The 12,637-nt window shown below is 39.0% G+C and overlaps 1 protein-coding gene across 1 annotated transcript in view; it reads left to right on the plus strand.

Annotated features, from left to right (window-relative positions):
• Positions 1 to 9,588, plus strand: part of cracr2aa (calcium release activated channel regulator 2Aa) — a 28,576-nt gene extending 18,988 nt beyond the window's left edge. Inside the window, exons 13-19 of the mRNA XM_007895439.2 lie at positions 228 to 329; positions 2,595 to 2,727; positions 3,589 to 3,670; positions 5,335 to 5,449; positions 5,891 to 5,992; positions 7,021 to 7,097; positions 8,897 to 9,588. Of these exons, the coding sequence (XP_007893630.2) occupies positions 228 to 329; positions 2,595 to 2,727; positions 3,589 to 3,670; positions 5,335 to 5,449; positions 5,891 to 5,992; positions 7,021 to 7,097; positions 8,897 to 8,987 (702 nt within the window). The 3' untranslated portion in view covers positions 8,988 to 9,588. The remainder of the gene's footprint in view (positions 1 to 227; positions 330 to 2,594; positions 2,728 to 3,588; positions 3,671 to 5,334; positions 5,450 to 5,890; positions 5,993 to 7,020; positions 7,098 to 8,896) is intronic.
• Positions 9,589 to 12,637: the final 3,049 nt, after the last annotated feature.

The following is a 12,637-nucleotide window of genomic DNA, read 5'->3' on the forward strand; positions in this document are numbered from 1 at the left end:
GCAAAACTGTATTGGAGTGAGATCTTCGATGGGCCCTCAGTTTAATGCCATCATTTGAAGGATGACACCTCTTAACAATGCAGCACACTTCCCGCGCTGCAATGGAGCGTCAGCTTAGACTTTGAGTTCGAAGTCCTGACATGAGGCTTGAATTCAAAATTTTCTGAGTCAGAGGCAAGCGGGCTACCAACTGAATCAGGCTGATGTAATTAAATGTTTGCATGTAGGTGGAGACGAAGGAGAAAGAAAAAGAAGCTGAAAAGATTTCTGATGATGAAATTCCATCATCCCCAAGGAAACAACCAATCGGCAAAGAATCATTGGCACCAGTAAGTTAATTTTTCTCTCTCGCTCTGCACTTACCAGTTATGATGAGTAGTTATGAATATGTTATGCCAGTAGTCAGTTACTATCCTGCAAGAAGGACGTTATATAAATGCAAGTTGTTGTTGTCATTATAGTCGTACATGATTTAACAAATAGAAAGATAATTGGAATTATAGATGACCAAAACCTACAACAATAATTAGTATTGCATAAGAAAATGGGAATTAGTGAGACAGATATTCTTGGGGTGGATTTTCAGATTTTTCCCCAGACTAGAATATGGTTATATGCCATTTCTTATTGTAATTTGTATGTATAAAGCATTGGAGGGCAAGTAAGCTTAAACACCGGGGTCACTTATGTTTTGAGACAAGATTAATTTCCCCAATGTATGATTGTATAGGACCTCTGATGGCTTATCAGGTAAAAGGAGCTTGGTGTGTGACAGAGTGTTGTAAATTTAATATGAGCAGCACCTGGGAACGTCTGGGGCAGGAAGGGAAAACTCAGCCAGGATATCTGCCCTTGGTGTATGGACATCAGGTGAGGACAGGATTGGATTCAACTGAAGTCCATGGAGTCAAATAGCTTTTCAACCCTCACTGTTAACGCTCAAATAATGGTCAGCGGTATTGGAACCTTAACCCTTGTAAAAGGAATAAAGGAATCAAGTACCTTCGGGAGATAAGGTGAGGAGGGAAGAAAATTGGAGGAAAATCATCAGGCAAAATGAAATATGGGATATAATCTTACATTAGTACAATAACAACTTGCATTTATGGGTACGTAGGAATGGACAGGAACAGAAACCACTGTCCATCTGGCTGTTCGTGTTACAAAATAATTAAATTGTAGTTTTAATTGATGTGTGAATAACACACAGTTCTACTTCTTATTTTAAACTATCAGCGTTATGTTTTGCATTGTTTCAATGTTATGACGGCCGTCTTTGTTCATTTACTGTTACCAGGAAAAATAAAAGTTTGATTGTTGTGTATTTTATCAGCACCAACTTGGATTTGGATTATGTTTTGCAATTTATGCTCATATTTTGCTCATTTAACATTAACTTGCATTTCAATATTTAAGTTTAATATTTTCTCGTTCTTTTCTAAGCAGCGTACTGCTCAACTACATGTTTCTCATTGTGTTTCTTCTTGTTTTTCAACTCCTTTATAAGTCTTTGAGAAACTTAAAGAGGTCGCTTACAGTAGTTCTTTGAGGTGTGAACAACCCCACCCTTCCCCCAATAGAATGGCACAACGGCCAACTCCAATTCCTGTGCTACATACATATACACACACCACACGCACCAAACAGTGATGAGCTTTTCAAGATTGTAACAAGACCAGTTAGTATTTTAAGGGAGTGAAAGGAAATCATAACAATGTCATCACCAAAGGAGAAATATACCGAAACGGACATAGTTGTGCATTTCAAGAGCATCCGTTAGATTTACATTATGTTTTGTCACTCAGTTCGTTATCTCTGTGTTGTTTCTTCTTTCCCACTGGAGCTATCTGCTCTAAATCCATTTCCTCTCATTTTTTTCCCTTAGCCTTTCATATCCATTCTTCAAATATTGACCTGGCTTCAAACAGTCAGTTTATGATAACACGTTCCAGATGCTAATAACTATTACATTCTTCTGACTTCCTCCGCTGCTTCTGGTCATAATCTTGAATTTATTTGTTGCCAATTTCATTGGGAATAATCGTTCACTCTTTTCCCTCTCGAACATTTTTATAATCCTCAGCACTCTCTTAACTGTCTCTACTGCAGTGAATCCAGTCCCAATAATGGTCCTGTTGGCTACTTGTTTTACTTTCATAACTGCCCTTTTTTATGGTTTCCTTTTCCCCAGCTTCATATTTTACATGTTAGTTGTTCCATATCCTGCTTCCGTGTCCTGTACTTAATATGCCCTGTCACTCAATCCACAACGGTTTGTGGGACACTGCTGTGCGCAATTGGCTATCGTGCTTTGCCTCGAAAATATACTGTCAATTCACTTTACAGTATGTCCTGTGAAGCGCTTCGAAAAGTCTTGTAGATAACACGCTATATCAAATGCAAGGATTATTATTATTATTACTTGGCTGTTGGAGCGATTTTGCAGTGTGCAAATTGGCTACCATGTTCACCTACACATCCACAGTCACTACACTTTGCAGTAAACGTTGTAATAGAGATCCAGTTGAGCGTAGACTGGTCTTTCTTTTAAGTCGTTTGGTGGTGTTTCAAGCTAAATGTTTCTATTTTATCAGCAAGAACGATCAAGTAGCAACCCTGACCGTTTGTTCAAAGTCATCTGTATTGGCGACTCCAGTGTGGGGAAAACCTCTTTCCTGAGACGATTTTGCAATGGTAGTTTTCACCATGGAATGTGTGCCACCGTCGGTAAGTCCTCGGGTTACTAACTCAACAATGAACAGATGATGGGGTTTAATGTACAATGTTCATTGTGTTACTTGTAACGTCTGGATTGCAACTTCTGAGATAAAACACACAGCCTGTGAATCACATGTCACAGGTACAAATCCACACGAGTGAGCAAAACGCTGGGGGAAACTCTTTCAATCTTGGAATCCTGCATTATGGACCTTGATTCTTCACCGAGCCCTTCAATCCCAGGCCACTAATGGCTAATGTGAAATAATGTGCCTGGAATTATGGATCGTTTAATGCACAGAAACCCGTTTGGCCCAATGTATTTGTGCTGGTGGTAGCTACCCCAATGAACAATCCTCTCCAATCTTGTTCCCCTTCTCTACTCCACCATCGTTAGCTGTGATTTCAGTCACTCTGCCCTGAATCTCTGGATCTCCCTGCCTTGTTCCCCCTTACCCGCTCCTTGCCCATCTTCAGATCACATCTGAAGACCTTCCTCTTTGAATGTTGATCACTTTCCTTCTATCTCCAGGTCGACATCAATGTTAAGCGCTCCGAGACACTACACACGTGAAAAGCGATATATAAATGCAAGTTGTTGTTGTCAGTAAGTGGAGCACACTCCATGATCTTAACTTCTCTTGTTAGCTGCTGGTGAGAGTGATTGGGGAGAGCATGTTATATAAATTGGCTTTTTGCTCTGAATACTCCATCAATGCAACTGATATTGTAAGCGCTTCTGACAGTCTAAAAGTTGATGATTTCGTATAGTTCACCAGGTTACAGTGTATTAAATGAAAACAGCTTTTTTTCAGATCTATTCACGTTACTTGGAAATAGTTTTGCACAAACTGCTTTGCTTTTTTTTAGGCATAGATTACAGTGTCAAAACCATCACTGTTGATAAAAGCCAGGTGGCATTCCAGCTGTGGGATACTGCAGGGCAGGAAAGGTAAGTGATTGGGGTGATTCAAACATTGGCTATGACCGATTAGTGTTATTTATGTCGTCATGTTTTGAAGGAAATAAATTGTCATTACAAATGGACGCAAAGGCAAACCCACCTTTTTGCTATTTACCTTTTTACAAACTCCTGTTTGCTACGAGTAACGTTGCATATATAAGTGTATAGAAATAGATGCATCTGTGCATATTCAAGCACTTCAGGAATCCAATAAACTCCAGATAACTCGTCACTGCAAGGAAAAAGGGCTCAACTGCGAATTATTCGCCCACAAAATATACAGTCAATTCACTTTACATGGGAAGTAGCCTGGATATTCGCTGTGAAGCACTTTGAGACGTCTCAACGACGTGATAAGGCGCTATATCAAATGCAAGGATTATTATTATGAGTGGCGAGTTATGTATAAGCCCTCCGGGGCCACAAGGGGGCATTGTGAGCATGCATGTACCAACACATATTACGCCTGGTATCCATTTAGCAAGACAGAGGGTGAGAGGCCTTTGGGATGCAAGACGCCATCTGAAAGGACGAGCTATCTGATCAATATTTTACATTGTAAGTACTTACAAGAATGTCTAGAAAGCGATGAGTTACATGTCAAGTGAAATGACAAGTAACGCAAAGTCCCTTAATAATATTTTGCATGGGAAGCAGCCGGGAGATTGACAACGTGGCTACTTAAGTGGTAGTGACGAGTTAAGCCAGGGTCAAGTTATTCAGACTGTATTTATCTCTATCACACTGCTAACCAATAGCACGCTCTCTTGTTCAGTTGTACTAGCAGCTCAGCATTGAATTGCATAGTGTGAATATTTGTGGTTTGTTCATGACTTTGTAAGTTCACACCTATTCTGTTAAGTAGACTTTGTTCTGCTTCTCACTTTAAGCTTGTGGATGTGCAACTCACTCAGTCCTGCAAGTTGTGGTTGAAGTACAAAACATCAGCAATTTGATGTCAACATGAGGGAGAAGGAAATGGAGAGGACATTAGAGATGGAGCCTCAAGCTTTCGTCCTGCTCCCACCTCGACTGTTCCAATGCCCTCCTCGCCAGTCTCCCCAGCTCCATTATCCAATTAATCCAAACTCCCAACTAATTTAAAACTCTGCCGCCCATATACTTGCCCGCTCTAAACTCTGTACCAACCCCATCGCACTAGTCCTCGTTAGGCTCCACTGGCTCCCTGTCACAGAACTGATCGACTTCAAGATCCTCAGTCTCATCTACAAATCACTTCATGCCCTGGTACCTCCCTACCTCCCCGACCTGCTTAATCCCCACTCCACCGCTGCCTCTGCTCGACTGGCTCCGACCTCCTGCTTTTCCCTCGTCCCCTCTGCTCCACCATCAGCAGGCGTGCTTTTAGCCACTACTCCCCGAAACTTTGGAACTATCTCCCTCATTCCCTCCACCTTGGCCCCTCCGTCCCATTTTCAGTATAAACCCTGGTACAGACTAGTTGAGCCTAATGGCCTATTTGTGTTCTGAAAAGTTCTATGTAATTTTGTGCTAATCTATGTTTACATAAATATTATAAAGCAAATCTGATTGATTTGGGGATTTTTGTTTGAAAAAAGCTTATTGAGTATGTTCCAATTGGCTTCTATTCAGTATAATTGACTGTGCATTTATGGTTTTCTGTAATTCAGGTACCGTAGTATTACAAAACAGTTCTTCCGAAAAGCAGATGGAGTTGTTGTGATGTATGATATCACAGATCAGATAACTTTCACAGCAGTGAGACACTGGCTGACAAGTGTACAGGTTAAGTAACTTATTACTGTTGTCCTTTGCGCTGTGGCAGATTGTCTTCTGTATTTTGAGCTAAGCATGAATTTCCCAATTTGAAATGAAATGTATCATTAAAGGAACATTGCAATCGCATGATAATCCAAAGCAATTGAAGCAGTGTCACAATTACTGTGAGACACCGGCAACTACTTTGATGGGGAATAATTTTAAATAATAAAAATCTCAAAGCCCTTCATAGAATACACTGTAAAGTTGTGTAAACCACGTGTAAACAACATTACGTTTGTAACGTGTATAGAGACAATTACAAACCGCCTTAATAATAAAATTAATAAGCAATGGAAAGGATTACAGAAAATCTTTTTTTAAGATCTGCCAGATATACTTCCGATTCTAACCTTACTGTGCATGAAATGACGTGTGGTTTTACTGTATTTGCCTTTGCTTCCACAGGAAGGAGCTGATGGTGATATTGCAGTCCTCCTACTGGGCAACAAAACTGATTTGGACAGTCAGCGTCAGGTGTCTACTGAAGAAGGGAAACGTTTGGCTAAGGTTTGCGTCCGGAGCTGTATTTTAGTCTACTAAGGGGAAGAAATATTAATCATATAAGATCATAAGAATTTGCTAGGTGAAGGAAGACCAAGGTCCATCTAGTTTGCCTTCCACCATCCTGGCAGTTGCATGTCATATCCCAAACTATATCCTGTATCCCGAGGTATATACTGTATTTCTAGAGATTAAAATATCAGAAATGTTAGGATAAAAAAAGTTCAGTCATCTGCTTTTTGTCGCTTTTGAACCTTCCTTCATTTTCGCTTTAAACCCCAAAAGATTTTCAACTCACGTTGAATGTGTCAGCGCAGTCTTTGCCATCCTTTATGAGGACGATTTTCATCAAACATCACGCCTTTTCCCCGCTGCAATGGGAGTGTTTTATTCCTAATGTATTGACACAGTGAGGGATCAAATCTCACAGCTTCTACGTCGCCTCTTTCAATGTGACTTGGATTTGATTTTTTACAAGGTGCAGGTTTATAGATCACTTGCCAATACAACTAATAGCTCCTATTGTTGGATGGAAAGTAAGTCAAGGGGTTTATTTACTGTGTGAATACTCCCTTGTCACTCCAACAAGTGAGCAAGCTGTGAATTATTTTTTATTTCTCAGCCTCTGCAGTTGTGGCTGGATATTTTCCGCAAGCTTTACTTATTAGATTAGAGGAAATGAGAACCAAAGGAACTCTTTGGACAAAATGTTCATCTATTACAAGTAGAACTTTGTAATACAGTCTGTTCTCCAAATGTTAATGTATCCCATTACTTTGTCAGATAAGTGTAGCTTTACTTCAGGTGAAATATCATCAAACATTTACTCTTAAACTATGTCACATGGAGCACAGTTAAACATCAAGGATTTTTTTAGCGAACAGTTAAGTGTACAAATTCTATATCAATAGAAAGGCAGTGAGCAACAAAATGTCACAGTTTCATCTGTACTTACCTTTCCTCCCACATTTAGATGCCAAGATAACATTGTAAAGCATTGAATTTAGCATTGCTCTGCTCTCTTCCTTTTACAGGAAAACAACTTGGTTTTCTTTGAATGCAGTGCCTGCTCTGGTTATAATATAACAGAACCAATGGTGCACTTGGCGAGGTAAGTTAGGAACTTTCCAATGACATGTTTGAATTTCACATTGCTAGCAGTAAGTAGGAACGGTTGTTAGTCGATTGGCGGATTGCTTTTCCGGGATAATAATCCCTTAAAAAAATGTGGTCACTTCAATCCATGACTGTTTTGTGGGATACTACCTGTGCAGATTGGCTGCTGCATTTCACCCCCAAAAATAGTCAAATCACTTTACAGTACACTATGTGAAGCACTTTAAGATATCTCAAAGACGTGATAAGGTGCTATATCAAATGCAAGGATTATTATTATTAGATCAAAGAAAGACGGGCGTCAGGGAAACAAAATTGAAGCCCTGATTTGTGTTGTGTAATTGTTTTCCCCAAACTGCTAGATTTTTCACAATACATTTAGAGTATCGGGCAAATGTTGCTGAGATAAGTCCAATAGAACAGATAAAACACACAAAGCACTTAAGAATTTTACTGCCTTGTTAACTGGTCCTTTCACCCTCTAGTGACAATAAAGTAATCTCTCCCTTTTTCCAAGTAATAACAATAAATGATCCTTGCATTTACTACAGCACCTTTCACGTCAAGAGCACTTCACAAGATTTATTGTAAACTGTTGTGTCTGTATTAAATAGTAGGAGCTACAACTCAAGAAAGAGGAAAGGGCAATAATATTAATGGTAGAGTTGGGACCAGTTGGTCAGTAGAAATGACTGTCTCATATATAGAACAATCTCTTATATATTTTGTGTCAAATGTTGGAGTAAATTCGGGGAACACTAATGACTCACTACTTTGTATATAAAGTTCGTTCAGTAAACCATGTGATAATCAATGAGTTCAAGGGAAATATGCAAAATGCTGTTTCTTGGAAGGTTTCCATTGATAACTCCATAAAAGTGTTGCTCCACTATTAAGCTGACAGAAACACTTGAATATTCTTCAGTTTCATGTCAAGTTGTTGACCGGTTGCTTAACTAAGCAGTATAATAGCATTGTTTTTTCAGATAACCTGACAATGGTGCCATTTGGGGGTAAACCCCCCAAAATGACTCTTTTGTAGAAGCAAATCTCCTCAGCCTCTGCCTCAAATACTCCAGAGATTTTTGCCCCATCGATTGTATGGAGAAACATCTTACTAATGGCACACACAAAACACTAAACTACTACAGTACTTTTACCCCAGAGATTAACACAAAAATCAGCAGGAAATGCATAAAAATTGTTTCAGGTGTGACTGGGGTTCTGATTAAGGTTTATAAACTTATCTTTCTTTGTCAGACACAAATTGACCCACTGAGTGTTTCTAGCATTTTCTAGTTTTACACTATCTTATTTCCAGATAATAGTTATTGAAATGATTGTACTGAGTTTAGATTCTGTCAGATCTGTTAAGTGACCACCAACTGGATAGGAAATGCTGTTTGTGCAACATTGCTATGTGCAAATGAGCCATTGTGTTTGCCCACAAAATATATCCTCCCAATGTGAAAAGCACCGTATTATGTGTAAGAATGATTGTTAAATGAAATCAGGTGACAAGTGAACACACATGTAGAGCTATCATCCATTCAGCCTTACAGGGAAATCTCTCATTGTGAGTGCCTTAAAAATCTCCTTCTAAATCCATTTGAATCACATTTGATTAATTACAGTGCCAGACTCCTTTGTATTGTGTTACTTGATTCACTTGTCATTGGTGCTGTATAAGATTCCTTCCTTATTTGACATTTTCTGAATTCCAAACTACGCAACTGGGAAGATTTTATGAACTTTTTATGTGTAACCTTGTTTCTTTCCAACAATTTTGTTCAGGCTTCTGAAGGAACAGGAAGATAAGGAGAAGCAAAAGACAATTCAGCTGGTGGAAGAATCGACCCAGAAGAGGTTTTGCTGTGCAAGATAGTGAAGAGATGCTTCATGTTTTACTACCACGAGAGGGCGATACTCTCCTTGTCACAGCAGTTCATGACATATATTTTCTATTCTATAATTCTACTGTGCATTCTGAAAATCAAAGAGAATATATGAATGCATAAAATGAATTAATAAATCATACTAGTTATGTTAGGTACTGTTTTAATCCACTGAGAATCCACACTAGCAAATTCTGCTAAACATCCTGTTTAAAGAGAAGAAAATGTTAACTACAGGCAACTATTTATTAAGCGTCTAATAGACACTTATATAGAGTGCGTACAGGAAGCCATACTCTATAAGAGGCAAACGATAAAGGCTTCGTCATTTATATTATGATGTAGAGTTTAGATATAAATTCTGCATCTTTATCGGTCCCGCACATCTTCTGTTTGTACTACACATCTTAGTGAAAAGGGTAAAACAAGGTAATTTTTAATTATAAATTATTGTTTTTTATATAGTGTGTATATACGGTGCAGCTTTTTAAAAGTTTATTTGAATGGTAGTCTTGGAGGATGAATATGGAAGTGCAATATTTAGAAATCAAAATGCTATGAGGAACCAGAACATATATTCTCGTATTTTGTCTCAGAATTGGTCCCAAGAAACATTTAAACACCAATAAATCTTACATTTTGTGAAATGTTTCTAGAAGTACAGAAATGATTAAGACAATTCAAAATAATTGCAGTATTTGAAATCCCATTTTTTTCTAATTGTACCAGATTGAAGTGGTAAACAATTTTACTTGACTGAGTTGCCATCAAAATCAAATTGTTAGTTTTTTATGCTGATAGAATAGAACTGAATCCTCATTGTATCAACACTTAATTTTGGAAAAACAAACAAGCTCTGAACTACAGTAAACCTCACATAAACCGCATCAGTTGGGACCATACATTTAATGTGACTTATGCAAAGTAGGAGTTATGTCAAACTTGCATAGAACATAAGCTCTTGAACAGGACTTGGGCAGATGTATGACTTAGGCAATTATACGATTTATACAGATCGGACTTATGCTGTAACTGTTTTACTGTAACAAACCTTTCAAAAATAATGTTTCACTTGCTTTCCTAGATTTTCTAGAAAGTGGGCAAAATTTTATTACTGCAGAGAAGCATGTAAATCCATGGCATACTTGTGGCACTAATATTCTGAAATAGCTACAAGTTATTTTCCCCACATGTTAGTGGAGGATTTTGATAGCGCACACTACCAGATTGGCCTCTTGCAAATAAAAACAGGTCATATTTTGTGGGTCTTCAACCACGTTATCAATTTTAACACTGCGGAAACGCCATACTCGTGGGAATTAACTCCCAGTCACAATATTTTATATTTAAGATGTGTGCGAGTAAACTAGTATTTTTCACCGATTTGTGTAAAGCTGTTTCTGCTTTGTGCCACAACCTTTTTTTTAACAGCGCATGAGTGGGTCCACAAGCCCACACGTACCATCAGCATTACATGCTACAAAACAGCAGAAATAAAATCTTGCTCAGTCAGCACATTGGCAGCTTCTACTGTTTTGACATTGTAAAACATAAGTTGTTATGAATGCAGAAATGAGGAAATTAGTAAGTATCCAAGTGTCCTGTGCCTTTTTAGCAATTTTTTTTAGTTTTTTTTTACAGGGAACAATAACGAGAGCTTTGAATTTCTTTATTCTTGTACCCAATTCACATGGTGATTTAACTGGACAGATGATAAGTACATTCAGTCATCAATGAACAAATGTTTTGTGCTTTATAGTTGGCTTCAAAGTGAATATGCGTTTGAATCTTTTTTTAAAAAATTGTTAGTAACACTACGAAATAAATTAAAGAGTACTAATCAGAAGGTTGTAGCGGTGGCTGTGTGCACAGTGCAATCTCCAGCAGATATAATGCTGGAATAGGAGACAGAGAGCCCATTAGAGCAATAATGAGTCATTTAATCAGTTTGATATCACTTCTCCCAGAACTGGATCTGATGGAAAGCCTTTCCAGGCATTGGTAGATAGATCACTCATTGTACAGATAAAATAATGAAAACTACAGGGAATGTAAATATGAAGCAAAAATGATGGAAATGTACAGCACGTCACTCAATATCCATAAGAGAATGATAAATGTTTCTGAACCTTTGTCAGAATGACAAATTCTGAGGATCCGCTGATAATCGTGCCTGAATTATTAACCTGTTGTTTATTTTTAGTTGCTTACAGTACTTCATATTCAAAACAATGCAAATTTCCATTTATATAGTGTCTTTCACATCATGATGTTAACATGTTCTTCGGGTGAGACGTTAAACCGAGGTCCCGGATGTCTGCCTGTTCAGGTGGATGTTGAATATCCCATGGTACTGTTCGAAAAGAGAAGTGAGTTTCCCACTCACTCCATAACTTTGTGTGAGATTGCTGTACGCAAATGGGTTGCTGCTTTTTGCCCACAAAATACACAGTCTTTATAAGGCAAGGCACTGCTGATGATAGCACAGCCAGCCTGGCTCATCGGCAGGACCTGGGAGGGCAGACCAGTCACTGGGAGCCAGGAGTCATCCCACTTAGTTCCTGTTAACCCTGCAAGCCAAAGCCCTAACGGGTAGGGTGGTCCTAGCTGGACAAGCAGCGGGAAAGCTTACTGGACAGCAATATCAGTGGAGTGGAGTCCTGTAGCTCAGTGGTCAGAGCACTCGCTTTGCAAGCGAGAGACCTGAGTTCAATTCCAGGCAGAGGGCGAAACCTTGGGCAAGTTTCCTTACTCCACACAGAGCCTAATAATAATCCCTCCAAAACCAAAAACAATAATAAATTGGTCATTATCAATCTACGACTGTTTGTGGGACATCGCTGTGCGCAATTGGCTGCCGCGTTCGCCCACAGATATACAGTCAATTTATTTTACAGTATATTCTGTGAAGCGCTTTGGGACGTCTAGAAGACGTGAAAAGCGCTATATCAAATGCAAGGAGTATTATTATTATTATCAATGGCAAGCAATGCGGTTTTACTAGGTTAGACTCTAGCAGTTAACCCAATGCACACACCTTGGCTTTTGTCAACCTGTGCCTAAAACCTTCTGGAATTAGATAAGCAGGATGGGGCCTTCAGGGGGAGAATGCACATTCCATTCCAATAAATATCTGTGGAATCGCCACGTGTAGGTGGGAGGCATGGAAATCTCAGCTTGGTTTGGATACTCTAAAGCATTGTGATGGGTTTCAGCGTGTGTCAGACACCCGGCTGACCAAACAAATTCCCCAAAACAGCCATGAAGTCAAAAATCAATTTAATTTGGAGAATTGTTGGGAGAATCTGCCTTCTCTTTTTGAATGGTTCCGTGGGATTTTTCACAAACATTTTTTTAAAAATATACATAATGGCCATCGCATCAGGAAGATGTCTTAAGGCATTTCACGTAATTAACTGGAAGCCTGAGCTGAAGGGGGGGAGGGGATGTTAATGAGAAGGAGGGACTGAGGGAAAGTTAACCAAGCAGGAGATCCTCAGCTGACATTGAGCTGTAAAAAGTGAGAACTCCCAACAACAACAAATTACAAACAAAAACAGATAGTCGCTGGGAACACTCAGCAGGTCAGGCAGCATCTTTGTATAGTGCCTTTCACGTCAGGAGGACGTCTCAAGGCGCT

This window comes from Callorhinchus milii, unplaced genomic scaffold (genome assembly GCF_018977255.1).
Source record: "Callorhinchus milii isolate IMCB2004 unplaced genomic scaffold, IMCB_Cmil_1.0 Scaffold5, whole genome shotgun sequence".
Classification (NCBI taxonomy): Eukaryota; Metazoa; Chordata; class Chondrichthyes; order Chimaeriformes; family Callorhinchidae; genus Callorhinchus; species Callorhinchus milii.